The 27,871-nt window shown below is 47.4% G+C and overlaps 9 protein-coding genes across 9 annotated transcripts; 5 read left to right on the plus strand and 4 right to left on the minus strand.

The window, feature by feature from the left end:
- Positions 1 to 87: 87 nt before the first annotated feature.
- On the minus strand, positions 88 to 1,528 carry AFUA_7G08570 (uncharacterized protein; the record flags this gene model as incomplete). The annotated part of the gene is made up of 4 exons (XM_001481386.2): positions 88 to 598; positions 645 to 1,073; positions 1,284 to 1,378; positions 1,488 to 1,528. The coding sequence occupies 4 exons, from the start codon at positions 1,526 to 1,528 to the stop codon at positions 195 to 197; spliced, it is 969 nt and encodes a 322-aa protein (XP_001481436.1). The 3' UTR covers positions 88 to 194.
- A 428-nt stretch (positions 1,529 to 1,956) lies between these two features.
- Positions 1,957 to 4,257, plus strand: AFUA_7G08575 (Hsp70 family protein; the record flags this gene model as incomplete). The annotated part of the gene is made up of 11 exons (XM_001481387.1): positions 1,957 to 2,012; positions 2,065 to 2,135; positions 2,185 to 2,624; positions 2,681 to 2,725; positions 2,774 to 2,840; positions 2,904 to 3,159; positions 3,242 to 3,341; positions 3,392 to 3,489; positions 3,563 to 3,794; positions 3,864 to 3,992; positions 4,024 to 4,257. The coding sequence occupies 11 exons, from the start codon at positions 1,957 to 1,959 to the stop codon at positions 4,255 to 4,257; spliced, it is 1,728 nt and encodes a 575-aa protein (XP_001481437.1).
- Positions 4,258 to 4,912: 655 nt separating this feature from the next.
- On the plus strand, positions 4,913 to 7,227 carry AFUA_7G08580 (putative dynamin GTPase; the record flags this gene model as incomplete). The annotated part of the gene is made up of 3 exons (XM_743664.2): positions 4,913 to 6,355; positions 6,404 to 6,925; positions 6,979 to 7,227. 3 exons carry the CDS (start codon positions 4,913 to 4,915, stop codon positions 7,225 to 7,227), a joined length of 2,214 nt encoding a protein of 737 aa, XP_748757.2.
- A 108-nt stretch (positions 7,228 to 7,335) lies between these two features.
- Positions 7,336 to 9,535, minus strand: AFUA_7G08590 (uncharacterized protein). Its single transcript, XM_077805236.1, has 2 exons — positions 8,555 to 9,535; positions 7,336 to 8,493 (listed from the first exon to the last, which is right to left on the minus strand). Exons 1-2 carry the CDS (start codon positions 9,046 to 9,048, stop codon positions 7,416 to 7,418), a joined length of 1,572 nt encoding a protein of 523 aa, XP_077661364.1. The 5' UTR covers positions 9,049 to 9,535; the 3' UTR covers positions 7,336 to 7,415.
- Positions 9,536 to 13,112: 3,577 nt separating this feature from the next.
- Positions 13,113 to 16,257, plus strand: AFUA_7G08600 (uncharacterized protein). Its single transcript, XM_743662.2, has 3 exons — positions 13,113 to 13,365; positions 13,427 to 14,009; positions 14,090 to 16,257. The coding sequence occupies exon 3, from the start codon at positions 14,194 to 14,196 to the stop codon at positions 15,808 to 15,810; it is 1,617 nt and encodes a 538-aa protein (XP_748755.1). The 5' UTR covers positions 13,113 to 13,365; positions 13,427 to 14,009; positions 14,090 to 14,193; the 3' UTR covers positions 15,811 to 16,257.
- A 1,933-nt stretch (positions 16,258 to 18,190) lies between these two features.
- Positions 18,191 to 20,934, plus strand: AFUA_7G08605 (uncharacterized protein). The gene is made up of 7 exons (XM_077805237.1): positions 18,191 to 18,629; positions 18,691 to 18,835; positions 18,887 to 18,992; positions 19,054 to 19,180; positions 19,235 to 19,502; positions 19,578 to 19,635; positions 19,689 to 20,934. The coding sequence occupies exons 1-7, from the start codon at positions 18,419 to 18,421 to the stop codon at positions 20,841 to 20,843; spliced, it is 2,070 nt and encodes a 689-aa protein (XP_077661365.1). The 5' UTR covers positions 18,191 to 18,418; the 3' UTR covers positions 20,844 to 20,934.
- Positions 20,935 to 21,433: 499 nt separating this feature from the next.
- AFUA_7G08610 (ankyrin repeat domain-containing protein) lies at positions 21,434 to 22,090 on the plus strand (the record flags this gene model as incomplete). Its single annotated transcript, XM_743661.1, has 1 exon — positions 21,434 to 22,090. The coding sequence occupies one exon, from the start codon at positions 21,434 to 21,436 to the stop codon at positions 22,088 to 22,090; it is 657 nt and encodes a 218-aa protein (XP_748754.1).
- A 1,231-nt stretch (positions 22,091 to 23,321) lies between these two features.
- AFUA_7G08620 (uncharacterized protein) lies at positions 23,322 to 24,566 on the minus strand (the record flags this gene model as incomplete). Its single annotated transcript, XM_743660.1, has 1 exon — positions 23,322 to 24,566. One exon carries the CDS (start codon positions 24,564 to 24,566, stop codon positions 23,322 to 23,324), a length of 1,245 nt encoding a protein of 414 aa, XP_748753.1.
- A 1,693-nt stretch (positions 24,567 to 26,259) lies between these two features.
- On the minus strand, positions 26,260 to 27,639 carry AFUA_7G08630 (uncharacterized protein; the record flags this gene model as incomplete). Its single annotated transcript, XM_743659.1, has 1 exon — positions 26,260 to 27,639. One exon carries the CDS (start codon positions 27,637 to 27,639, stop codon positions 26,260 to 26,262), a length of 1,380 nt encoding a protein of 459 aa, XP_748752.1.
- Between the last annotated feature and the right edge of the window lie 232 nt (positions 27,640 to 27,871).

A 27,871-nucleotide genomic window follows, 5' to 3' on the forward strand; every position in this document is an offset into this window, starting at 1 on the left:
GGAATGGGTTGAAAATAGACGAATACGGAGCTGGCTAGCGTGCTACACCACGCAGAGTTGTCTCCACAGCTATTCGACATTGCAGCACAAGATAGTATATCAACTGCTCAAATAATACTATATAATGGCTTCGTTGACTAAAGCTCTCATTTGATGATTCGGCCGCGAACCTGGCGAGAGACGTCGTACTACAGCTAATGTACTGTCCATACTAGCTCTGGCTCAAAAGTGCAACCGGTAGTGTTCTGTGTGCGCTTCGCTAGTCCTGGCCAAAGGCAGATTCTCACTTTGGCTGCTAGATCCCCACACCCTCCAGCGAAGGTCATGGAGGTCATCGAGAAATCATCCCCAGGCTGGCTGCGAAAAAAGTGAAATAGGTCTTTCTGCCGGCTTAAAGCATCCTTAAAGGTAGCGCATCTTTGTAGGAGTTCTCCGAGCTGACGCTTCCTTGGAGTCTCTTCCATAGGCGAGTACTCGGCAAACTGCTCCTCAACAGATGTTATGATCTCCATCATTAGACTCTCTCGGACATCCCTTGTGCTCTGCTCTATGGCATCACATGTCACTCCTCGCCAATTTTGCTGTATCACAGCAGAATCTGATGGCAGTTAGCCTATCCTACACTCGTGGGAGTCAACGCGCACGGGCTTGCTCAACACCATCCTCAATGTATTGCAGAAATTGACTCCAAGGGTTATCGTCCAGCCCAAAATGTTGCGGAGAGAAGATGTAATGGAATATCATCTCGGTGATGGTTCCCTGAATCCAAGCCCAGCGTTGAGTGGAACTGCGCGGAAATTGGCCACCAGGCTCCGAGCAATTAAGAGCACTCAGTCTCCTCACATCATTGAAGTTATATTTGACCCACAAATCTAACTTTTGATTCAGGCTTCGCATTTCAGCGAGAATTTGCTCATCATTGAGTGTATTGTGCTGGACCTGGAACGAACTTATTTTGCGGTACAAAGAGTTCAGTTCCTGATGGTGCAGCTTATCTGTTGTCGAAGCATCCTCACGTGCTTGGGATAGTAAGTCATTCAGGCGTCGAATCTTCTCCAAATCTATCAAGTGTGCTCGGTTCGTCTCCTTCGCCTGACTCTTAAGATATTGATTTTCCTTAGCCCTGGTTAGTAAGCAGTGTCGAAAACTTGCTCGTCACGGGGTACAGACATGCTTCAAGCTGATCAGCTCACGCTGCTGAGTCTCAACTTTGTCTTGCGTTCTCTGAGCTTAGGGCTCAGCTGTATTAGCATAAGTGCGTCTTAAGGTAGTGCGGAACCAACCGCCTTGAATGTAGCCTCGTCGACCGCTGACGCTCTGACTCCAGGGATTCAATGAGGAAAGGAACATCTTGGAGGTACTTGAGGGTTCAGTAACTCTACACGGTGGATGTTAACCCTAGCACATATGGTGAGTACGAGCTGGACGGTATAAGTAGACTAGTCCCCGACGAGTAGCAGCTCGCGATAAAGTAGTGGTAAGCTTACTTCAGCGTGAACATGAGGTAATTGAGCCCAAAGGGTGCCATGGTTGACAATATTCGGGTAAATCATATTAGGAAATAGGCAAGGATACGGAAACCTAAAAGAAACTCAGATATTAAAAACCGCATTAGAGTTACCAGAATCTAAGGTATCGTCCTTATACTGCTCAAGATCGCAGTCTGTGTGTTAATATGTCTGACGTCAGGCGCAGTCCTGAAACGTTATCTATGGAATGCCATAAACGATTACTCGTAGCTTGCCAACGACTGGTCTTTCGAAGCAAGTAATGGAAACGGGCGTCAGCGTGATGTAGCCAGATGAAATTTCCCATGGTTTGACTCGTTCAGAGTCGTCATGCCAGATCTTTGCTTGTAAAGCTGTCGAGGATAAGAAGTTAACAGAACCCAGTAGTTGAACCTCCCTAAGATTCGACAGCAGTTTGAATGTCTCACATGCACAGTTTCAGGCTATCATGGCTGGTGGAGCACCCATTCTCGTTGGGCTAGATTTCGGCACGACGTTCAGTGGGTATGAGAAATGCTTGTAACGGTGCAGTGCCGTGTACTAAACTCGTTACCAGAATCGCTTGGGCGTTCGATGGGCCTGATGATGAAATTGAAGTCATATCAACTTGGCCAGGCGGTGGTAACAGTGAGTAAGGACGAAATTCATTTAAAGCATTTAGCTTAAATTGCAGTAGAAACTTCCCCCAAAGTACCGTCGGTCTTATCTTATGATGGATTGAACATAAATTGGGGTTATCAGGTGCATCCGTTCGCAGAGGCCTTTCAGGGTATCAAATTATTGCTTGACGAGAGCCAGGAAATCAAATATGCACCTTCTTTGGCGTCGGGAGCGCTGTTAAAGAAATATAAAAAGGATGCGGTGCAAGTGACAGCAGACTATTTAAATCGCTTGGTCAGCCATGCTAAATCGATCCTTCAACGACGATTTGACATTGGTCCCCATGACATGAACTTGCGATTTGTACTAACTGTACCAGCCACGTGGTCTGACAAGGCCAAGGACAAAACCCTAAGTGCTGCAATCAAGGCAAGCATTCAACCTCAGGATGTTTCGCTCATTTCCGAACCAGAAGCTGCAGCTCTCTACGCATTACGCGCTATCCAACCCAATTCGGTCTCTGTAGGTTGTACCGCTGGACTACGTACGCACTACCTCACTGAATTTTACAGAGGAACGACGTATTCATTGTTTGCGATGCGGGAGGCGGCACAGTGGTAAGGCTACGACAATCCGAGATAGCAACTGCACTAAACTCAGAGCAGGATCTCATCTCATATCAGATCAAGACTCTAGAGCCTCTTGTCCTCGCAGAGGTGAGTGAAGGAATAGGTACATCGTGTCTTCGGCGAAACTTGATCGGCGGTAAATTATGTGGTTAACTTTGTCTGACAGGACGGATCTGTGGATCAATGCTTTTGGATCACAGATTTGAGCGTCTTCTTCGAGATAGGATTGGGCCTGATCAATATGCCTCATTAAAGCCCAAATCAAAAGAAGCCGCGAGAACCTACTGGCAAGATCGAGTGAAGCCCAATTATGTCGGGAAATACGACGAGGATTATGGAGAAATAGATTACTTTATCCCACTTCCGGGAGCTTCGGATGACCCGACAGTTCCAATTGAAGACGGATTTTTCCACCTCAGTAGGTATGTGCGCGGTTATAACGTCTTATGCCTTGAGTAGCTCAATCATGCCAGTTCCATAGCGAGGATGTTAATTCAAATATAGTGACGACGTTGAACGCATATTTGACCCTATAGTTTGTGATGTTGAGGAGCTTATTGCCGGGCAGGTGGCAAGCATAACGCGGGTCGGACTCTCAATTGAGGTCATCCCGAACGAACCTACTTCCCAAAGAAGCGGACTAATGTGTACCAGGCCATTATCCTCGTGGGCGGTTTTGGGTCATCGGAATATCTTTTTCGCCGCGTGCAAAAGCAGTATCCAACCATAAAAGTTCTCCAGCCACCAGACGCGTATGTTCTACTGCCCTATTAAATGCCTGGGGAAGTTGCTGATTAACATACGCAGCTGGTCCGCGGTTGTGAGGTACAAAAGTTCTCATATTAAAACAATGACGGTCTTCGCTAACGAGCTATCAAGCGGCGCCGTCCAGCGTGGACTGGAGGGCAACCGAGTGGAATGCCGAATTGCCCGTCGAAATTACGGCGTTGAATTCAGAACTGATTGGAATCCAATCACCCACGGCGCACAAAATAGGATCTGGGATCGCTTGGAGGAAAGATACTTAGGTCATCAAATGCGTTGGTATATCAAAAAGGTACCATTGGCGAGTCATACGCGTAAGTTCATAGACAGCTGCAGTACGCTGACTCCAGGTCGTCTTCAGTCCTCCGAAATTCGAGAAGACCAGCCGATCAAAATGGATTTCTATCGAACAATTGAAGTACGGAATGCCAAAACAGATATGTCTGGTACTGTGACCCTCTACTTTTACAATGACGGAAATCCACCAGATGTCAGGAACAGCAGTAAGTTTGAGACACTAGGGTAATTATCCATTAATTAATACTCACCGTGGCCAAGGGATTTTACAATTATGCGTCTTGGAGTATGATCTCAGCCAAATTCCTCAACAGCTGTTTGAAAGGAAGCGCAATTCTAAAGGGGTCGATTACTTCGTAGTACCGTACAAGCTCGTGATGACACCTACATCGGCCTCTTTACTATTTGAGCTCGAATTCGAAGGGCTGTCGTACGGGAGCGTTCGATCGAAATATTGAAAAATTTCAGGGTCGTACGTTCGAGGCCTATTATTTGTATTGAGACTATCATTATGGCCGAAAAGTTGTCTTATTGTCTGACTCAGAGTCTGGATTGACTACATATCGGTCCATCCGTAGTTGCAACGGTATGAGCTTGCCGAGCACGAATACTCCACCTTTGTCATCTTTCAAAAGAGTTAATGTTGGCCCCGATTCTAAGCAACATGACCTGCTTTTGTGCTGTGGCAAATGTCGCCATCACTGATGTTTGCAGCACTGGACCCAACGAGGTCGTCGTTCGGGCCATGGTATCGGGCTGTCCGTGTATTCAATGTGATATCACAACTCAATTGAAGGTATAGGTATTGGCAAATGCGCTTGTATGAGCTCGTCATGCCCGACGTTTGCAGCATTTAGACTCGACGAGACCGTTGTCGAGCCATGGCTTCGGATTATCTCCTCAAAGTAACTGTGCTACCATAATGACGACTGACGGCCTGGGCATCGGCTACGGTTTATATAGATTGTTATCATCCGTCTATGTTTGCGAGAAACGCAGATGTAGGTCCACAGAACAAACAGCCCTCTCCAAGTCGCGCAGACGAAAGACTCAAAACGCTCAAAGACCGGTATCTAAAGACTTTATCTTCAAAGTCCTACACCTGCGTCGCGTATGAGGTACTGCAAGATGTTTCGCAAAGCTTCGAGTGCACAGTTTAAGGCAGAGCAGTTGCAGCCCGCGTCTGGGTTGCACTCCGAGGTTGTTAAACATCGCCTGAACCAGATTGACCAAATTAGGGCCGAGGGTGTTGGAAACTGCATCAGTTTGCCTCAGCTTGTGGTTTCCGGTGACCAATCCTCAGGCAAAAGCTCTGTTTTAACAGCTGTGACCGGATTTTCATTTCCACGCCGGGAAGGCACCTGTACGAGATTTGCAACAGAAATTATCCTCCGTCATAGCAAAGAAACGGAAACCATCATAACGGCGTCAATCATCCCCAGTTTATCAAGGCACGACGGCTCTGAAGAAGCCCTCAAGCGGTTCAAGAAGGTCTTAAAGTCGACCGAAGAGTTGCCGTCTGTCATTCACGAAGCCTCAGTGGCAATGGGTATTAGGGGCTACTCTGACTCAGATGACTCGCCAGCCTTCACAGCTGACGTTCTGCGTATCGAAGTCGTCGGTGATACTGGCCTATGTCTAACGATTGTGGATCTACCCGGCTTAATATCCGTCTCCGATTACGACGAAGGAGAAGCCGATGTTCAGCTCGTCAATACACTTATCGACAGTTACCTTGCAAACACTAGATCTATTATACTTGCAGTCGTCCAAGCAAGCAATGATATTCAGAACCAGAATATCATTCAGAGAGCCCGAAGATTTGATAAACTGGGAGAGAGAACCGTTGGCATCATAACAAAGCCCGACCTTGTTAATAAAGGGACGGAATCTCACATCGTTCGACTCGCCAATAATCTCGATATAGTCAGGCTCAAGCTCGGCTTTTTCCTCATGAAAAACCCGTCGCCTGAGCAGCTTAAAAATAATATCTCCATGTTTGAATGGAAGCAAAAAGAATTAGAGTTCTTCAACTCGCCACCTTGGAAAGACTTGATGCTTGACCATAATCGAGTCGGCGCGGAATGTTTGAGGAGCTTCCTCGAGAAAATCTTGGAGGAGCATATAGAAAGAGAACTACCAAAAGTCTGTGATGAAATACAGACCCTATTGCAGCAAACGAGAGATTCTCTCTCAGATCTGGGTGATGAAAGATCATCTGTTTCAGAACAGAGAAAGTATCTCCTGAAGATCAGCATGGACTACTTGAACCTCATCCAGGCAGCGTTGAATGGCAGGTACCAAGAAGTCGAGCCTACCTTCTTCGGTAATGCGTCGTCTAAGCCTTCTTTTAATCGACTTCGCGCTCGCATTCACGAGCTAAACACCAACTTCGCCACTTATATTCGAGACAAAGGTCAGAAAAGAAAGGTTGCAGGAGACAGGGAACCAGGTATGGAGGATTTTAGCGCAGACCAAACCTCCATCTCCTGTCGAGACGCCTTTCCAGAGCCTCTGCGCATATCCGAGCAGAAGTTTAAGATTTGGGTGAGCCAGGTAATCAATCCATGTCCTATTTCGGAAAGGCTATTCTGACGAATCTAGATTCATAAAAACACTCGAGGTTTAGAGTTACCGGGCAACCATAACCACGTCTTCTTATCTGAGCTGTTTCATGAGCAATCTAGCCGGTGGCCGGCTATCGCCTCTCAGCATGTTCGCCGGGTCAATCAGGAAACAGCAGACTTTGCTCACCGGGCGCTTGATTTCATCGTCAAAGACCGTCAGGTGGCCAAGGAGATTCTTAACATAATCAATCCAATACTAGATATAAATTTCCGAGCGGCCCAAGAAGAACTGCAGAAAATTTGCGACGATGAAAAGCTTCAGCCCATAACATATAATCATTATTACACCGATACAATCCAGAAAGCTCGATATGCTAAGCTCAGAGACTTTCTCCGGCAAGTCTTGGGCCGCATGCGGTCCAGTGAAGATAAACACCACAAAGGCGAATCTTACGCAGATTATGCGAAGCTATTGGCATCCATTGACAATCAACCTATACCTGACATGGATCAAGTATCCTGTGAGAAAGCTATGGAGGAATTAGACGCTTATTATAAGGTAATCCAGGAGATTATCAGCAACATATGCATGACTGATAACAAGATGTCCAGGTTTCAATGAAGACATTTGTTGATAATATCTGTCGCCAGGTTCTTGAGAGACATATCCTCAGGCCACTTCAGTCGACATTTTATCCGACCGAGGTCGGTGCATTTTCCGATAGAGACATCAGGAGAATTGCGTCCGAATCTAGCAAAATAGCGCAGAAGCGACAAGAGCTCAAAAATCGGGCTGAGGCACTGGAACGAAGCCTGGTGCTTCTGTCCGAGAGCACCGATGCCTTATTTGATATGGAGTAGTCTCTCCTCTAATGTTGCTGAAGGGTCTATTGTCGCTGAGCTGCTGCTGACAATCAATTCTCTTTTCATGGACTTAAGCTGTGGGACAGCTAACAAGTATGAAAATAAGTGGGCACAATGGACAGTGTATCTATGTTCACTACGCGGTATAACTGTTTCGATTGCAAAAATAAAGTTCGGTTCTTGAATTACCAGCCATCAATGACTAAGTCAGTAAACATTCGTCGGAGATACCTTTTGCACAGCTCACAACCCTTCCATAAGTCCCTGTCGGTGGAATGTACTTTCCAGTGTGGGCAAAAACAACTGTCTTCTGAGCGGTTGCTTGGCGGTTTTCTGCTGGGGACAGGGTTATCTGTCTCTGAATCCGGTGTCAAGATGTTTATGTCCGAAGACCCAATTTCATCGTACTCAGCGTTGGTGGACAGGTCTGATCCGTCAATATATTCTTGCCTTCTATGGTCAAAGTCCCTATCCGAGCTTCGCCCGATGCAAAGGGTATGACCATTAAGAGCACCTGTCCTAGGAGAGGACTCTTCATTAATGCCGGAATCAGCCTTTGGACACACGTCCCCTTCTATGGAGCTTGCCTGAGCTATATGGATGTCACGGTCGCTGCCGACAATCTCCTCTTCGTCAGCGTCTAGTGTTGTGATTTTATTATCACCGCTCCGCAATCCTGCCTCATGTTGAATGGAAGAGATCTTATTGGAGTAGACCTGTGCCATAACCTTCCCCAGAAATTTATCAAAATCTGGAGTCTCGCCAAACCCTTCAAAAAACTGTTCCCGCTGGAAGATTCCTTCGTCGGCCTCAAAGCTTGCCGTGATTCTAGCAGTGAGATACTCAGAAAACCATGGTTCTTCTGATATTTTTGGGAAGGCCTTCCTTCCGAGAGATATAATATCGATGATAGAAACTTCCTTGTCGAAGATTTGAATGTACCGCTTCGCATGTTCTGTTAAACCATCAAGACCATGCCTCACTGCAATACGGTACGCAAATACGCTCCGAGTATATTCAGTCGCTCGCCTCGGCAGTTCGCTGGTTGATGGTGGCTTCACAGTCTCATAGTTACCAGTGTACAGGTAATGCATAATCGTATGCCCGATGTCCTCATCCACATCAGAGAGTATTACCGCCGGGGATCCGCTCACGTCCTGATAGGACGGCAGGGTGGCAGCTTTGCTAAGAAGGTTCTCTGGGATGGTGTAACGCTTTCCGCTAGAGCCAATTAAGACCGTGACCGCTTTTCCTTCATATGGACTTAATTTTCCTTGGATTAGCCCTCGCTCTTTTATGCATAAGGTTAGCATTGCCCACCCACCTGGTATTAGGCTGAGCGTATTCAACAACGACAGGTTCAGGGAGAATAGCAGGTGCTTCAGTAGCAATTTCCGCCCTTTCAGAGGCAGGCCCAGTAGCTTCGTTAGCTCCAGTAACCGGAGCATCATCAACCTCATGTTGCTCGACAGTAGACTCCTCAGTTGCCTTATCCATTTCTTCCAGGGCAAGGTAAGAGTCAGGCTCGGGGTCAGACTGAGTGGAGGACTGAGGGGCAGCCTCAAAGACAGGGTCGGGAGCGGGCTCGGGAACGGGCACGGGGATGGGCTCAGGCTCAGGGGCAGACTCAAAGACAGCCTCGGGCATGGGCTCGGACATGGATGCGGGTTCAGGGTCAGGAACAGGCGCCGTACTTTCGGCCATTTCGACAACAGGAAAATCAGCTGCTTGAAGGTAGTGCGGGGCTGCTGAAATCACAGTACGTCGTAAATTATTTGAATTACTTTTGGTCTTTTTCTTGCATCCCTTCTTCGGCATTTTTCCAGCTTGAGATGTCAACTGGGATAATAAAGACGAGATGTCAGATCGGAGCGGTGGTGGGTATTGGGAGGATATAAGATACCCAGGCCCTGGTAAGATTGTGAACGGCAAGCCTGAAATGCTAATTTGAAGTCATGACATAATTCTCACATCTAGACACGCTCTAACAGCTTGAACGGGACGCTTGCAGTTATTTTATTGGCCTGAGGCTAATGTCCACTTCTCTGTCCCAATATCACTTCCATCTCTAAGCCAAAGAGAGTGGAAGTAACGAAAGTTAATGAAAACCTTGCTACAAATGCTTCGTATGCATCGGCCTTTTAAAGTAGTAAAGGCAACGACGATTAATCAAAATCAAGTCAACAAAATGCAAGGTAGTACATAAGCGGTCGTTCCGTTGGTGCTTGTCATCTGGTGACATCAGCTACCCGAGAGCTGGTTAATGCAGGATAAGGAGAATCCCCCACTTGCATGGAGTCTTCACTTATCTGGTCGCACTATTCGGTGAAATACTGGAAGGGTCTATGGGCAGGCCATACTATGATTCATCTGGACCATGGTACAAGGCTACTATAGACTTTTCAACCCTTCCCATCGGCGCGGTTGAGATATCTCAAGGACCTGCCGGAACTCGCCCGGATTTTAAAGAAGTACAGCCGTGTTCTCAAGCCGCAAATTCCATTAATGATGTTGGGCACCAACCCAGTCACGGACCATAGTGCTATCTCAAGACAAACGTAGTTGCAGTACAGTATACGAGCCATCCATACGCTACAAATTCTAAAAGGTACGTATAGTGTAAAAATTTACATTTGCGGAACTTGTTCAACGTAGCCGATTCCGCGGTCTATGATGCCATGACTCCGCGGCAGCCATATGTAGAAGCAGAAAGTATATCCTACGGAAAGCCCCTCGTCACGATGTGCCATTCCATGAATGCATGGAAATACGTACCCTTGGCGGCTCATATTGAAGGGAAAACGTAGCTGCCAATTCCTTGTTTGATGGAGGCCAGATAGTTTCCCTTATCCAAAGCCTTTACTTCGTGGCGTCAACAGTTTGGGAACTACAAGGGTCGGACAATTCATTCGGCTCTTGCCCCGCTAGCAGCGTCGCCGTAGACTCCAAACAGTCCGTGGATATCATTGTCTATGAGCAATGATGGCATGATATCTATGCTCTTACTCTTTTAATGAGGGTCGATACTTAGATGCTGCATATTCCGGCTTTTTTGGTTTCTCTTATTGGCCCTTAGTTCAGTTATTCACTCCATACTGAAGGACAATGTGCACCTCAGTCACTGGAAGAATGCTTGGACATTGCTATCGATCACCGGTACTGTGAGCTTTTCAAGTTGATCTGTAAACAGCCGCGCCTTGATACTGGCGGAAGTCATGCCGTGCAACTTGGTAGGGCGAGCAAATACAGAAAAAAAAACCCAACACAGCAATTTGTTGGCCCCGGATACGCGGATGGCATGACATAACCACGAACAAAAATGTAGGAAAGTGGGCCTGGCGGCGGCGGTGGTTGGAGTCTCTATAGCCACTAGGACACCAGCTCCTCGATATCCTGGGTGACCGAAATGTGTTTCCATTGATGCTTGCATAATATCTACTAAGGATGGTCAGACGAGAGGCATAGATTGTGAACGACTCTTGCTCTTCTGACCTTAGCATTTAACAACCTTATAGACAATTACTATTACCGTCTACATTTGCTTGCAATATGGATAGTTGCTTCGGCGCCAGGTTACCCAGTGAACAGGCCTTGCTGAAGTTGGACCTTCCGGACATAAGCATGTTGACACCAGGGTTGACGACAGACATCCCCGCGGTCACCTCAAGAACGCCCAGCTATACGGCGGAATTTGGGGAGTTTGAGGGATTTCCGTACATACTCAAGAGTCGCTCTTAGCAACTCTGAAGGAAGGTTTAGCAGCATCTTTTGTGTAAGATGTGAGGAGATGGTTGCTTATGAGAGCTCCAATGAAGCTTTTGATAGCTGAAGGCCAAGGCTTAGGCCTGGTGGGGCATCAACATCAGAATACATGTAGTAGAAATCACTTCTGTCTTATTAGGGTTTACCCTTTGTTCTTGCTTGGGAGGTGGTAATAAGGAGCAGGTCAAATAGTTGAGCATATTTGATTAAGCGCTGCCTCGCGAAAAAGATTCAGCTAGAAAATACCAGGCGAGACAACAAATGCATTAGGTCAAGGTTGAACAGATGGGAAATGTGCTTTCCATTATCTAGTTTCTCGTCGACGCAGTGCATGTTAATCACAAAGGAGGGCATATTGTCTTTCTTGACAATCTTTCAGTTGGTCACTGTTACATCGGCGAGCTGCATTACCCTGGACGTTACCCAAACAGGCCGTTCCATAAGTTAGTTGCTTGTCAGTTGACGGCATCAGCTACTGTGGGACTGGTTAATGCGAGATAGGCAAATCGCATTCACTTATATACCGTTTTCGCTTAGTTAGCAAGTATGGAACATGTTATAGCCACAAACCGATTTAAGCGCTGGAATGATTTGGCCCAAAATCAGCTACTTACAAGGACGCTCCATAACTCGATTTGACCGACTTCAAACATGTGGTCAGGAGTACGGATCGAGTTTGGTACTTATGTTCGATGTTGCCTGTATCGTTATGTCCCCTTGGCAGTCACACAACCCACCCTAGCTGATAAATCCCTTTCTGGTGAGGCGTTTAGGTGGTCAAGACCGCCTGATCCATCTGCAAATGAATTAAAGAATAAAGAAAGGAGACTCAAACAGGATTAGCGCCTCCTTCACTTCCAAGATTTCGTGCGTCGGTTAGAAGCGTTGTACTACAGCACAATTTTCATGCTACTCATGCCGAATTCTACATCTTACTGGCGTTGTTTGATTTGCCTGAACCAAAACAAAAATGACTCACGAGTGCCAACAAGGCCTGTTCCTAGCGTTTACCCAACCCTTTATACAGAACCTTCGTGTACATGGTAAAGCCCGCATCCAAGAAGGTCCACCACATGCCCGCGGGGCTGATGATGAACGGACCTCAGTAAATACGCAGATGATATCTTGTTCTGATTTACTAGGTTAGAAGGTTGTTCCCTAATGTCCTGTCTACTAGTCTCTGGGCGGGTACATATCATACGGAACGAGACGGCCGAAAACTGTGTGAAGGGTGGTAGAAATCGCTCTCTATAACATTGCCTGGACAAGACAATACGTAATCGCAATACTGTCTGATGCCGCATCTTCGTTTATTAGGTGGCCTCAACCCTGTAGTTGGTCACTACTTGGCCAGCTCCCACAAAAAAAACCGTAGGCAGTGCAGGTTGAAGACTACAGCAAGGAGTGAGCTGTAGCCGCACTATGGTAGGTTAGGGATACCCTGGCTGTTAAGCCCCTCCCGTTTTTGTAGATAGCCATACAGAGGCCGCCTAGTATTCTGTCCCTAAGGACGCTGGATCCCTTGCGGTGAGCGACGCTCACCGCTTGTTTATGCTGCTGGACGTTCGGCCATCAAGGGATACAATGCCTTGCCGAATACCTTCGATTAATGACAGTGTCCCTCACTCGTCTACGTGTCGAGTTACTTGTAATTAAATCATTACTGTTGTCTGCTGTTCGTGCTACGAACATGTAGAGACTCCACCCTGCGTTAATACAATTAATTGAGATCGAATTGAGAGAACGCTTTTCCCCATTGGAGACGCCAAAATATAGAATATACGGTACAATTTGAGAGAGAGTACGCCGGGCCGTGCCAGCCTCTAGAAATTGACATGCGCGTATCGCTAATATCAAGCGGCCGAATTCGGTGATTTGTCAATGGGCTGAGAAACGGATCGTTTTGTTTCATTCCCGTTTCCTTCCCCCCACCGTGGTTCCTTTTCCTATCAGGCCCAATCACAGGTTCCAGTGCAGTAGTGATGCACTGGGGCATTTGGCTTGCGAGCTTTCCCGGTTTGGACAAAGAGCCTTTCATATCGAGGCATTCTTTCACCGCCAAAATGATGAATATCAAGGCGCTGCAGCCCCTGTTCCTTGCTGATGCCTCAACGTATACTCGTGGTCCAATCACATCACCGGTTTTCATTACCAGAAGGGGCTATGGGAATGCTGATGACCCCAGTTTTACTAGTCCTTGACAGACCATGTATTAAATACTTCTGCTACATGATCTCAACCTTCTCACTTATAGTATATCGCCGCCTCCATATAATAGTAATGAAGTTGCTCTCCAAGGGTTCAGGAGGCTTTCACAAACCACACGACGATTGTTATTATGCGGGGCCCTAGAACGGTGCGACATAAAGGAAGGTAAGAATCCCCAACTAGCGGATAAGCAGATAGACACAGACCTTAATAACGCGCAGACCAGGGGCCAGGCATCCATCCCTCCCTGGTCAAAACTATCTGATTTGCGATATCCTTCGACTGAATATCCTGCTATAGCTAGTCCCGCTTAGATTGATCGTATCCATCCTGGAGCAGCTTAGATTGAAGTGGCTCGCAGAAGCGTGGGACTCCCGTATACTCCATTGGAAGAATTCGACGAGGTGGTAAAAGGCTTTTTCGATGAAGGTGCTGCCGCTGCGTCGCTAAAGTTTGCAGCTCTTAAAAGTGCTGTCCTACGCGGTGACACGAGAGTCGATCTAGCATGTAGGCTACGCCTGATGGATAGCTTTATAATCGAAAACAACTCAATGGAACTCATGCAAGCTTGCCACTACTCTTGTTCTTCTGCTTTCTTGTCCACCTGGGTCACAAGCTATGTTCGATGCCCTCAAATGGCGGTCACGGTCTTTGGATGGGCTTCCTACCATGGCGGGAATATCTAGCATCCCGTCCGCGGATCTAGCGAACCATACGCTCCACCGTACTACATAAAACGTTTCCTTTAACTGCTCCTGTACAGCCCTTACTTCGGTAGGCAGAGAGTAAGTAATTATGAAGTATAGAAGGTGTTGTGGTCCTTTAAAGCATGACAGTCTTTATTAGCCATAAAAGTCCTGGGCTAACAGCGTCTTCGTTGAGTCCTTAGCCATGAACAACTTACAAGACTGAATTTCTCGCGGAACAAATTATTACTCAAATTACGGAGGAGCAGAAAGTTGGCTAGAATTTAACCATTCGCGTTACCAAACTATGTCAGCAAGCCTAAAAGGAAGAGGAGAGAGATCTTTCCAATCGTCTGTCTCAGCTCTTGAAAGCGCTGCCAAAGACGTACTTTCATTTACCAAGAGCATAACAACAATTGATGACCTCCAGCACCAGAAATCAGAACTCCAGCGCCAGTTGGACGGTGCGGGAGTAAAGATTCGAGAGCTCCAGGAAAATCTGAACTACGAGAAACGAAAGAGCGATGATATTTTTCTGAAAGTGGAGCAACTCGCCTCGGGATGGGCTGAAGAGAAGACATCTTTGGAGGCTAGGGTACGGGAAGTGACGGACAGCAGCCAAATTGCAACGAAAAAGAAGATGCAAGAGCTGGAGCGGCGGACGAAAGATGCTGAGGAAAACGTGCTGCAGTGCCAGCGCCGCCTTGAAGAACAAATTATGAAGAACCGTAAGCTCCAGACCATGTTGGAAGAGTCAGACTTTCGTCTAAAGACCTTGAGTCTTGACATTGAGGTGGGGGAGGTTGATCTAGATGAGTATGGCAACCAGTCTATCAGCTGCGAGCTCATTTGCTTACTTGGTTGCAGTCTTAGGAAGGGATTTCAGAGTATGGAAAAGCGCTTGAAGGTGTTCAGCTCCAAATTCTTTGGGAGCTCAACTACTACCGAGCCAGTATGTCCCCAGTTAGCTAATGGTATGTTCCAGCTAACGTTTCTTATGCAGTCCAAAGCTCGTGACAATACAGAGCACGTCCGGAGGAGCAATTATAGTCCCCGGTCTCAATCGATCATTCCTCTCTCATACGCCAATATTATGTGCCCTCGGGAGCTCCTAGCTCAATCAATCATCGCCAATAGACTATCCACCGACATACTCACGCCTGTGTGTTTACCATCGCCGATGGGGCGCATGGGTATAGGTGAGGCACTGGGAAGATCTTCCGGGATTCGCCCCCGCCAGAAAGCTATACTGCGGTCGCTCCTGGTCACCGCGTTTGAATCGGAAGAAGTCCGGTTGCGGAATGAACTTCTTACTACAGCTGTGTCAGATATCTCTCGCGAGTTGGAACCACTACTACAATCCCAGGAAATGCAGAATCTCAAGGAGGAGCTTCGTGGATTCTTCATCTTCGCCGCAGACGTGTGGAAACCCGTGCAAAGGTCTCAAAGATGGGTACTGGCTACTTCAGATCTCGGGTCCTGTCTCCAACACAGCTGGCGATACAGCGAGAGATGCACGACTTCGGAATTCCCGCTGTCATCTGGCTCCCCTTCACTTGTCTTGTTCCCACATATATTCGATGAGAATGAAGAGGAGCCGCTTTATCCTGGGCTAGTTTGGTGTGGCAATTCAAATCTTAAGGGTACAGCTGAGAATACCAGCGGTATCCCTCCTCGCCTACAAGTAACTGAGGAGAACGAGACGAGTACGGGAACTGGGCCAGTAATTCGAGTTGTTTCTACGCAAATGAAGGGGCCGTCAGAGCAACTTGACGCAGGGAGAAGCTATCTGGAACGCACAGGCGAAGGGTCCATCAGCAGCAACGGCGAAGGAGCTACTTGGAAAACGCACAAGTGTCGTGCCAATGGCCGTGGAAGTCGCCGGAGTATGGCGTCAACAAGCGTCCCCACAGGAGGACTTTAACTATGGCTGCGCCTTGCGGACGGTTAGGAAACGATACGGCAATATTTCTGCGTACTTGTGTTTTCCAGTTTGTGGTGATCCTCAGAAGTGCTTGCAGCGGATGCGGGAAGACCTACAACAGCGCAACAAAAAGGCGACTTTGGCTTGTAACCGACAATTTGACTTATCCAACGAGGGCAATTTCCTGGACCTATTCTATTCTATGGCTTTTGCATCAGGATTGAGCGAGTGGGAACTTGGCATTGTTAACTTGTTGAGATTAAGTACTGTAACGAGCTTAGAACCTCAGGCTTTGCCGTAGCCGAATAATATTGGATGGAAGGGGAGTTTGGAAATTTATCAGGCTCGACCTATATGCATCAAGAAGCGCTTAGAGCTTTGGCCTGTCTGTCGACTAGCTCATCCGATAATTTGACAAGTGAAACTCCATCCGTAGAGAGATTCTTGATACAGCCAAGCTCAGCATACCGCCAGATTACCCCGTTTCTGTGGCGGTCAGTATAGAACTAAGCTTACGATATCATCACTTACACCCACTCCACGCAGCGGCAGAGTTCCTGTCGCTCCATAAGATAATCCGGAAGCCACATATCTCCTTTTAGTTGATCAATTGGTGGGCAACAGTCGTTGATGCGGAACTCGATAGTATTCAAGACTCCTTCAAGGTGATGCCGAGTATAATGGCAGAGTTCCTGTCGCTCCATAAGATAATCCGGAAGCCACATATCTCCTTTTAGTTGATCAATTGGTGGGCAACAGTCGTTGATGCGGAACTCGATAGTATTCAAGACTCCTTCAAGGTGATGCCGAGTATAATAGAGCGTATTTCCGGAAAGATTTGCATTGATACATTCGTTAAACTCGCCGAAAGTAATGACCCAGTGCGCTTTGCAGTAAGCAGTTGAGACGAGCTGCGCCTTAATCGTGCTTTTGGCCATAGGATCCACTGTGAGATTTGTGCACGGTTTGTCTCGAAAGATTTTTCAGTGGCCACAACGAACACTGAGGTATAGCAGCCTCAACCGGTAGCAGCTCACCACAACTAGGACGCATACAAACCAAGCAGGGTATATATGTGATGCAAGGTAGGCGAAGGTGTCCAACAACACAGGATCACTGAAAATTCTCATATAATTTAACCTGCTAGTCATTCAGCCAGTATAAAGCACTTGCATAGTTCCTAATGCATAAATATAAAGGCATATGTCCCCGCTTAGGTGGTGAAAGCTTATTGATTGGCTCTAACCTATACGAACCGTTCCGCTATACTCAGTACCATTCCTCCTTTTCTGACACTAGTGATTGTCTCAGCGGGACATACCTAGCCTCGTCATGATTCTCATAGGAGATAATGGAAGAGTAAAATGAAGTATTATTCTTGTCGCAATGCATCACCGCGCAACAGATCCAGAATAAATATAGACTATGGTTAGCAGTAGTCGATCCGTCATCCTCTGAAGCGTTAAGACCCCTAGCTCCTGAAAGCCGCTCAATTCGGCAAGCTACTCCTTACAAGAGAAGTTGGAAACCAGGACGCGAACTTTTTCGTCGCTTTTGTAAACGGTCGGTCCTCTGAAACAGACTGACCAAGCCATCTCCGAAGATGTTCCTGCGCCGAATGGCAGTTATTGTCTTGTGGATCATACTTGATCTCTCTGATATGCGTCTCGAAGAAGGTGCGAGCTTCATCAACTGTGCAGACTCTGAGGACAGCCTCGCCACGTAGCTGCTTAGTCCATTTTAAGCCATTCATGACTATCACCTGGTGGGTGCTATAGACTTTGTCGACAAAGATATCGACTTCTCTGAAGCCTGCTCATTGTTTGGCCTCTGTCAGCTTTAAGCCAAAAATAGCACCAGTTTTTTCATGAATTCCCCTGACTTATGTAGGACAAGATCATCAAAATTAGGTAGTAAGCCATACCAACCTCCTCATTACCGACGAGTCTCTCAATAAGATAATAATTGCTGTCTTGTGTAAGCAGCAGTAAACCTGAATGGGCAACAATATCTCGCCCCAACGGCATGCCACTCAGAGCTCGGCGAACGACAAAGGTGCGATCAATTTGCTGCTTTAGGGGGGCTCAGCACTTCCTTGATAATCAGATTCGGAAGAACTTACATTGCCAGCCATTGTATAGGTTGCTTCGATCTGTGAACTAAGGTATCATACGGCGAGTTACAGTAGTCTCTGAGAAGCACGTCGAGGATTTGTCGATGCATGTTGTGTCATGTTACCCCTCATTCTTGGATCAGGCAGCGTCTATTGTCTACTGCACTGTAGTGGCACGACTGTGGAGCAAGGTTGTTTTAATTCAGGTTGAAGATTATCTAGATCTTGACAGATGTAAGGCCATTTGTGAACAGTTATGCAGCTACATGCCTCGTATAGAATATTCTCAAAATTTGCGAAACTGTACTCTTGGTCCTCACAGTGGTTCCAATGATCATGTGAATCAAAGTGGGGTTGGCTGAGGGGCGAGAAGTTGGGCGCTTAGCCATGAGCACTCTGGCACAGCTTCTTCGTTTATCATCAACTTTTCTTGACCTCGCACTTTAGTACCTCAACAGATAAACACTGCTCTCTAAATCAGCAGGACTTTTTTCGATGACGGACGACCTCGGTCAGCAGCCCGCAGATGATCTGCACCAGCGCGTTGAGGTAGCAGAACCTCGCAGCTATCGAGACGCAGCCATTCATAGCGCAGTACCAACCACAAAGGAAGAATGGGAAGGTCTTCTAAAAAGCAATACCTCCTGCCTGAAAGGAATTACTGTCTCGCGGCAGGCAGGCGTTCCAGAGATGGCTCAATATACGGGTCTTTACCTCACCAGTTGGGTTTGTCGAGTGCATCTGCTGACACAGGCCCAATTATTTAGCTTTCGAATTTAGCTATGATCCCACTAAGGGCCCCGAACATGTCCAAGACGAGAAGACCGAGATCGAAATTGTAAGGATAGAGAGTGAGACTCATCAGCACAGTGCCCACAACGGCATTTCGCAACAAGAGATCGAGGGTTTGATGTAACACCACTTCACGAGCCTTAATAGACTTGCCTCTAAGTCGGCGTACAGGAAGACCCTTGTTGCGAACCATAGATTGGATTTTCGGACCGCACATGCGTCCCTGCGTCAGCATAAACAATCATCCAAAACTAAAAGACTTGAGATCTCACACCGGGTATATAGGCAGTATCAGAACTCAGAAAAGATTGAGATTGCTAACGTCCGGAGTTGCTTAGCTTCCCAAATTCATCCTTTTCCTGGATAAAAGGTCACTCGCGATAACAAAAGACTGCAAGGCTGGGCTTCTGCAGATCCAGAAAACGGAAGACAGAAGAGATGCTGTGGCGTTTCTAGAAAACTTCGGTAAGTATAATGATGCTTGGATTTGCTTTCTGGTGTCACCTCTGACTTTCTAAGGCGACGGGTTCGCGATGCAAGCCACTGTTGGTGGTCGTCTTTTTCACAGCGAAGATGTTAGCATGTTGGAAGGCGACGCATTGGACAAAAGAGAGAACTCCCTAAAGATTGCTGCTAAGGCATCTTTAACCTCCAAAGATTCCTTCTCCATAGCGGCTTCCATGAGCTCCGGGACCGAAATGCTTCAAAATAACCAGTTGAGTACCAGTTCTATTTCTGAGGGAATACTTTGGTGCGGTGTGGGTGGTGACCCCTCTCTACACGGGGAGTAAGTCATTCATTCCTGTATCATTCAATATTGTTTGTCGAGGGAGATTTTGACCTGATATGATGATAAATCTAGTCCTAGAATGTGGATGCTCTCAATGAAAGAAGATAAATACAGATGGAAAATTATTGAGGTATGTTTAAGTTATGTCGCGGTAAAACAAATATATTAATGGGCCCTGAACAGAAAAGGTGTCTCATATCACTCACAGAGGCCTTGGGAAGATTTACCGGCTACGAATGGGTTCCAAGGAAATTCGAACAATTACTGAGACCGCCAACTCCAAGTCAGTCACGTCTGGCCCTATCAGGGGGCTGCCATATTGGCCTTTCATCACTCGCAATTATTCCCAGAGAGAACGGGAAAGGCAATTATATTATCTTTCAGGATGAGGAAGGGTATATCAGATTTGGATATTTTGACATGAATGATGTTAGTGAGAGTAATGACACTCTCTTCGCAGACCCAGTTGTCCGCGCACGTCACAACACTCCTCTCTGCTTGAACTTGACCAAGAGGCCAAGAGGGTCGCACGGGGGATATTGGCCAATCTCCATTATATATGTGACTGAGGCTGGATTTCTCGCTGATCAAACTCTGCCTAATGCCACTGGTACCTGGGCTCCTGGGTCTTTGGCTGACCAAAAATTTCAAGTCGCCTCCCACTCAAATTTGGCTTGTGCTCAATACAGTGGACTCGGGGTCTGCTACGAAGACCCAAATGGGAACCTATGTCTTGTCCATTTGAAAAACGGTGCCGAATGTATGGATCACGGCAAGAGTCTGAATATATTGCCGGGAACACCTTTGACCATGCGGAGTATGCAGACATGGTCGGAGAGTTATCTAGCAATTGGCTTTCAGGACCGCGATGGGAGGCTGATGTCACTCCGAAGAGAGACCTCATTAAAGGAAAGTAACTGTGCCAAGTGGACCCTGTCAGAAATTGTCGTGCCGTCTGTCATAGATAGCCTTTCTGTCAAGCCATGGACACGGAGCAACTGCCATTTATCGCTTAGTTGGGACCCTCCCGAATCTCCGCCACAATTTGAGCTCGCAATCTTTCCTGACACAAACGGTCGACTGGTACTTTTTTGGGGGGAGACCGGAAGTCAAGACTCAAATCCACTATGCGCAATCTGGGAGAATACTCGATATACATACTTATTCGGAACCTTGGTTTACACATCACCACATGGGCAGCTCGAATGTATCAGACTAGATCCGAATGGTCAAATCGCAAAAGCAAGAGCGATTTTCAGACCACATGGTTGGAATGGACAAGCATGGCAGCAACCCAGGTCGCCCTGGTCTGATTTGTGGCAGCGAAGCCTTAGGTAGATCTTCTCGGAATCTGTATCTTAGTGATATATATTATAATCTTCATCGTACGAGCCGTACTATGTCATTCAAGTCGAACTCCACTTCTTGACTCGTTATTGGCTTCTCACAGTGGTAGGAAGGCGCATTATACATGATTGGCACGGACCTCAACTCCGGCCATCCTCCGCAACGTTGGAGGATGTGATCAATGAAATCCTCAAAGATAACAGCGTCAGTCGAGCCCATAAACACGTAGGAAAGAAGAATACCGTCTTGGTGTGTGGGCAGTTAATACAGAATTAGATGCCACTGTCCCCGGTGGAACTTCGCTACTTGAACTGATGAGGATGAGAGGAGACCCCATGGTAGACTGTTCAGAAGCGTGGCATGTTCAGAGGTTACGATGCTTATAGCCCAGTTTCCTCGGAGTACTCAGCCACGTCTGTCAGCACCACTTTCGTTCTGATCGAGATGAAGGTCATTATCGTGGGTGTCGGCCTTGCTACTTACTTATTTCTCAGAACGCAGCCTTTGGCAGAGTGTATAAGATACGCCCTGTCTCGGGCAATCGATAGCTTCCCGTATATAAGTGAGTGACATTTGTCAGTATGCAGCTAGTGCTGACTCAAGATTGGACAGCCAGAAAACTAGCGGGCAGAATAAATGAGCGACTCTACGGCTGGGACTTGAAAGAGTGTGTGGAGTCCATGATGAACATGGATTGGATGCATGAGGAAGGATACGAGCAGCAAAGGTCCGATTCAGGCACAATCAAAATAAGGATTTCACCTGAGTCCATGGCTATTATCAATGGCGAACTTTTACGGCTGAAAGAATTCAACGAGGTCAGGCTAGACGCTGATATACGAGATTATTTGGAAGACGCACATTCATCTTTTAAGTCAAAGAGCACATTGAACCCTCGAGAGTCCAAGTTCAAGAAATCTCTCGTCCATTACGCAGCGATGGGGGATTGCTCTGAGCTTCTTCGCTTCCTCTTAGCAAATGGTGTTGCAAGAGATGATCGTGACCAGAATAGCCGAACGCCTCTTTCCTGGGCCGCAGAATATGTCGCCTTGGACTCAGTAAGGATTCTTCTGGATGATGGAGCGGAAATCAACTCCATGGATGATATGTTATTGACACCGTTGTCGTGGCTGGTACACGCGGGTGTTACTACATTGAAATTGGCCGCCACGGAAGCCTATATGAGGGAAAGGGGTGCAATGTTGAATCCTGAGGAAGATCAGAATTGCTTTGAGTGACTTCTAGATATGGACTTCAAGCGTGCTGTTATTGTGAGATTGCCCACACTGGCCTTACACCCCCGGCCATCGGCGTCTGTTGGGCGCCGTGAGTGCAGAGCTGGATCTAGATGCGATTACAATGGCGTCACGGGCCCGTTCCTCTCAACTTTTTATAGGTCTGCAACATATTTTGGATCTTATTATGAACTAGTTGGTCTTTTCCTACCAAGAAGCATCCGGAGTTTCGCCCGTAAGGTAAAGCAGTCAGATTCGTAGACGAGCCCGGGGTCAATAAATGACCTGTCTTCATCAACGCTGACACTGCTTCTTCCTCCTCTTGGTTGCACACTCAGATCATTACTTCGATATACAAAGAGTTAATGTCTCTTGAGCGTTTATATCTTTCAAGTCTTCGGGGATTATCCTGCGCCGAGCCGTAGCTTGGCTATGGATTCTGTTCTTTTGCTCAAGCGCCGAGGGTTGTCGAACCATATTCATACTCATGGCCATGGGAAACCGTGGGGTTAAAGGTAGGAATTTTATCGTGGCTGTGCCGAACTGTTGCCCTCCAAATAGTACTTGAATAGATTCACTGTTCCTACCGACACTCAACCTGTCTATTACGCTACTGACAATCTTGACTCTCCTGCTACTGGAATGAATGATATAATGACCAGCACCGACTTAGGCTACACAGCTGAAGATGGTCAAAGAGGATCTAGCTGGATTGTGATTTCTCATGCGCACCGCTTATTCATTCTTGAATTCATCTCAGAGGCATCTCCTGATATTCTGGAATGCCTACTTTTGTGCTTTGGCTGCCTTGAATCAGAAATATTTCACGTCTACAAGGTGGTTCTAAGCTTGTTGGAGCCAAATGCTTTCATTGGTACACCAGATATGGAACGAGCAAGAAGTTCGGCTGCAAGTATACACTAGGTTGCAAAAATGGCGCAAAAGGTTATACTTTTCATTTGTTCCAGAAGCCCTAATCGGAAGTAAACTAAGCTACTTTGGGACTATTCTTCCGGACCTCTGTTACCGGCTTCTGTACTAAAGCGTAATGATGCACCAACTGATTTGGAGTGTTATCTCTTCCCTTGTATCCTCTCATACAAGGGCATTTCTTGCAGAGCCTGGTTTCATCTATCATCGCGAATACAGTAGAGACTTGTAAGCAAAGGGCATATGGATTTATACATGAATGCTATCTTTACTTTGTGCCTTCCGCGGGCAGCTAAAGTATATATTATTCCCTACTTGCAACCGCTTCACGTAAACGTTTCAGAAATTCCTCAAATCCGTCTGGATTTCCATCTCGCCAGCCAATAAGACTGTCCTGCAAGGTTTTCACATCGGCAGCCATGGATCCTGTCATTTGAACAAGGACCGCCTTCGAGTTTGGATCGCTGCCCTGCTTCAACACAGCCTTGACAAACTCTCGCCGGGACAGTGAAGGATCAGGCTGAATCCCTATTTTTTCCCACTGCTCCTTCACCCGCTCATAGTAACCGTCAATCTCGACGTCGGTCTCCTCCGCTAAATTGGTGGTCGCGGTTGCCATCCAACGCCCGGCAATTCCTCCTGCGAAACCTCCAACGATGGCTCCGATTACGCCGCCGATCGGCCCGCCCACCGCAGTCCCACCCCATGCGCCAGCTTGTGCCCCGGCCCATCCCCCGACCGAGCCAACAATGTTCAGACCAACATTCTTCCCAAACCGGGCCCAGTCCCCAGTGCACGCGAGGCTGACGACACCGAATGCCGACCCAACAATAACGCCTAGCACGGCGCCGTTGCCGAAAAATGGATGCTCAATCCAAGCCGAGCAGCCCGAAACGGCACCACCATACAACCCACTGACTCCAATTTTGACAAGGTAGGCCTTAACATCACCGTCAATAAGCAGTCTTATGTCGAATAAAGCCGTTATCGTCAGGTTGATTCCTGCACTGCTGGCTGCCCTACGCAGCAGGGCTGTCTTCATGAGGGTGTCGGCTTTCACATTTTCTTTGGCAAGGTCCGCCGGTGTCTTCGGTATGCCAATTTTTCGGGACGCTTTCAATATAGCCTCATAGGACTTCAAGGACTTCTCGAGCGAATCCTCATCAAACGAGGTGAGCGTGAAATCCTTCAGGTTCGTGGTTTGGGGCACCTCGATCCACCCTCTCTTGCCATCGGGGTAGACTTTGTACAAGTCGTAGGCTTTCGGGCTGCGTGATTGTAGTATCTGTTCTATCCTGGTGTAACTGGCTTGCTGGCGAAGATATAACGCAGGCATAAGCTTAAGAAGATGCGCGTGCTGCTCCGGCTGCCATGCGTCGTACAGTCCGTCGATATCTTGGGCGCTGAAGTCAGGGCCGGGTGAATCGAGGATATCCGTAATCTTGAGCGATGCTGTTGTAGCAATGCCGGTTGCCATTGCCGACTCGATCTGGTCTAGCGTCAGCTTGGACATTAAGGTCATTGCCTCTCTGATTTGGTCATTCATCATGTTGGCGGTCGTCGCTAGATCTCAAGCAGAAAGGGTGGCTGAGAAGAACTATCCGGTTGAGCGTTCTATCGGGTACCGCGAAGTACTGTCTAGATTTCCTCGCCGAGTTTGTGCAGGCCGTTCAGATCCACGGGGCGATAATCGGCGGGTGATATTCCACCATATTGATACACTGCACAGCAACAGAGGAGCAATGTTTTGTATAGGTGTTTTCGCTTGTTTAGTAGGTCAAGACCTCCACACGATCCACAGTTGGCACAATCTCCAGCTGGAGAAGGTGGGGTTGGTTTGGGTCGGCATCCGCAGGTCCAGTCTCCATTTTGCACGTGATTTGCAATCAACACAACGGCGAACCGAACCAGCGAACAATCCAAATTCATCAACGAATAAATACATCCCCATACCAACAATACTCCCAAGCAAGCATTGTTCGCGAAAGTCTATTTGCACTATGAAGCTTGTAAGAAGTGGATTCTGCTTCACCATAGAAGGCGTTATTGAGGAAGAATGCCAGTTTCCTTGTCTCAAGGCTTCAATTTGGGCTATTCTTCTTTGAGTAAGGGAAATGTCTAAAGGTCTGAAAGGGTCGGTACTGAGTACGGCGCGGTACAGTTCTTCCATACAGCATAACTTTATGCGCCGTACCAACAAGGCTGATAGATACGCGGATCATAGCTATTCCGATGCCTTACCAGATAAAGCTTAGCTTTAGGGCTTGGATGTAATGAAAGAAGTATAAATACTTGCGCCATTTTTGCAACCAGGTGTATACAGTCCTATCCCAATCCTTTACCGCAGCTAATGTGTTCAGTAATCAAGCTTCAGATGCTTGTCTTACGGCAGTCTCTGGGGCGCAAATTCCCAGTATGTCCGACAGATGGGTCAAGAGTCGAGGAATACCTGGAAGACGTACACCACGCTTCACATAGGGCTGCTTACCTGCCACTAAAGCTCCTATCAACATACGTGTTGAATGGCTTGGACATATTTGGAAAAGTCCCTGACCTTGTTCAGAATGCCAAATCAAATATCGAGACTATCAACGAGATTGTTGAGCAGACGAATATTGAGAGGGGCCGGCGTCCAGAGAAAGGTGTCATCGACCTGGTCGCCCTTAATCATTATTGGAAGCTACAGCGTGCTGATTCGCAGTACAACGAGGCTGAGCGAAAACACTTTATCAGGTTCGAATATCAGTATTATGCGGACTCTTGAACAGTATCCCATTGGATGGAAAGATCTTCCCATGTCGGACCTCATGTGCTACAAATTTGACGACGACTACTACTGGAACGGATTCTGGGATTCTGTAGAGCCTGGTCGCTTGGATGAGTCCCAGTTGATCGATTTTATCAGAACAGGTTCGTATCCTTCGAAGCATCATACACGTAGCCCTATTGACGGTCACACCAGCCTGTGAACACTATTGCTACGGTCCATAATCAGGCATACGTCTCGATACTTTTTGGGGCAGGACGGGACCAGGAAAGGCTACGGACAGTCGACATGCTCCAGGCATCAGTGTAGCACGGACAGACATTGTTCACAGTCGTATCTATCGCATATAATTTTATATCTCAGTTTGTGTTTTGACCATAAAGTAAACCTCGGTGGGAACGTACGGTACGCACCGCTGGAGATCTTTGCTTTCGCTACTGTAGCAATCCCACGCATATGACGCGACTCAAGCGACCTAGACAGCGACCTCATAACGCATATTTATCCTCTGTCTCTTAGACTTTGACGAAGGCGGCTTCGGTCCCGAAGATTTCCGTTTCCGAGTGACCTGTGCACGACCGAAGTCAATGAACATGACACGTTGCACCTCCTCGTTCCACAACATGTTCGGCGCGCGCTCGTCAAGATGTTCAATGCCAGCATCGCTGATTTCGGATCTTGTTCGGTCAATCTCGTTCTTGAAGAAGGAGCACTCGTCTTCCTTCAAGGCCTTTCCACCCCATGACATTAAGGAAATATGCACGATGACACGGGTGGGCAAATAGTATATGTTCTGCCGCAGGTAGATATCTCCGAGATATACAGGGATAGCGTACCCTTGCAGAGCTCTAAGAGCTTGGTAAATACTGGCTTCGTAATTGGAGGTATACTCAGTTCCTTTGCCGACAAATGTATAGCCATAAGCATCTAGGGTAATGGTAAAAAGAGAACCGTGTAGTCCTTCTTTTCCCATTGGACGGCAACAGTGATCAGGGTCACGGTTCAGTTGTTCGCTTACAAGCTTGACCAAGTCTGATTGCGAAAGTGGATGTCGGCCGTTTGACGAATGTTTCTGATGGAAGGACAGATTCGGACACTTGAAATCAAATTCACATTTATGAGCGAGACCTTGAAGACATGCTTGTGTACAATACTCTTTGTTTGGAGGGCGACTCTGACCGGAATTCCTGGGACCACTTTGAGGATTCAACGTTCGTTGTCGTTTCCTCCTCTGCACAGGAACCGGAGAAGACGGGATTCGAGGCAGGGCCGTATCGGACTCACTTGAAGACTCCGGTGTGTCTCGGTTGCCAGTTAAGGGGGGATCGAATTCGGGAACCTTTCGTCGTCGTAGGAGGTAAGGTGACCGAGGGTCGATGGGATAGCGGGGTGCTCGCCAATCTGAATCCGGTGGACTCTTTCTCCTTTCCGATTCTGGGATAGATCTAACCGCCTCCTCAAAATCCACTTCCCACCTACTCAGTCGCCTCATAGCCTCATTGCGCCAGAGTTGGCTGCGTTGCGGTTTTTGGAGCGCCATTATTGTCAGCACTAGTTGGGAGCCAATGGCTGTATATGGGTACCGGAAACCATAGCCATCATCCAATTTCGCCTCAACGTCCTTGCTAGGCTCAAGGAGGCAATAGTACAAGGTGGTCGGATCTTCTTCAGAGACATGAAGAACCACCTTTATATGACCATTTGTCAGTACACTATACGGAAGGCCTTTCGTGATCATATATTCAAAAGGCTGTGTGACAGCTGCGCATGACAGCAATTTCGCGTCGTAAAGCAGTTTCTCATTGGCATCTGTAGGTAGGGTGATTTGCTGGACAACTTCCTGTACCATATTCATTGGCCGAAGGCCCGCTCGGAGATAAGCGTCAGGAAGCTTATGGGCAGCTTTGTATTCAATAACATATAGAAGGCTCCTTTCGCTGCCGCTGCGAATATACACGCAGTTCTGGTCGGCGCGAAGGGTCCGTTTGTCAACGGGTTGTACTTGTCCCGCCTCTTCCGTAACGGTGTTCGTATGATTTTCAAAGATTATCCCTCCACCGAGCGGCAACCTGCATTGTCCCGCAGGT

The sequence above is a fragment of the Aspergillus fumigatus genome, chromosome 7, assembly GCF_000002655.1.
Source record: "Aspergillus fumigatus Af293 chromosome 7, whole genome shotgun sequence".
Classification (NCBI taxonomy): Eukaryota; Fungi; Ascomycota; class Eurotiomycetes; order Eurotiales; family Aspergillaceae; genus Aspergillus; species Aspergillus fumigatus.

Coding starts and splice junctions, on each gene's coding strand:
- AFUA_7G08600 (XM_743662.2), top strand. CDS start 14,194: ATGTCAGCAAGCCTAAAAGGAAGAGGAGAGAGATCTTTCCAATCGTCT.
- AFUA_7G08590 (XM_077805236.1), bottom strand. CDS start 9,048: ATGCCGAAGAAGGGATGCAAGAAAAAGACCAAAAGTAATTCAAATAAT. Junction 8,494..8,554: donor TACGCTCAGCCTAATACCAG/GTGGGTGGGCAA, acceptor AGGAAAATTAAG/TCCATATGAAGGAAAAGCGG.
- AFUA_7G08605 (XM_077805237.1), top strand. CDS start 18,419: ATGACGGACGACCTCGGTCAGCAGCCCGCAGATGATCTGCACCAGCGC. Junction 18,630..18,690: donor AGAGATGGCTCAATATACGG/GTCTTTACCTCA, acceptor CCAATTATTTAG/CTTTCGAATTTAGCTATGAT. Junction 18,993..19,053: donor GACTTGAGATCTCACACCGG/GTATATAGGCAG, acceptor GGAGTTGCTTAG/CTTCCCAAATTCATCCTTTT.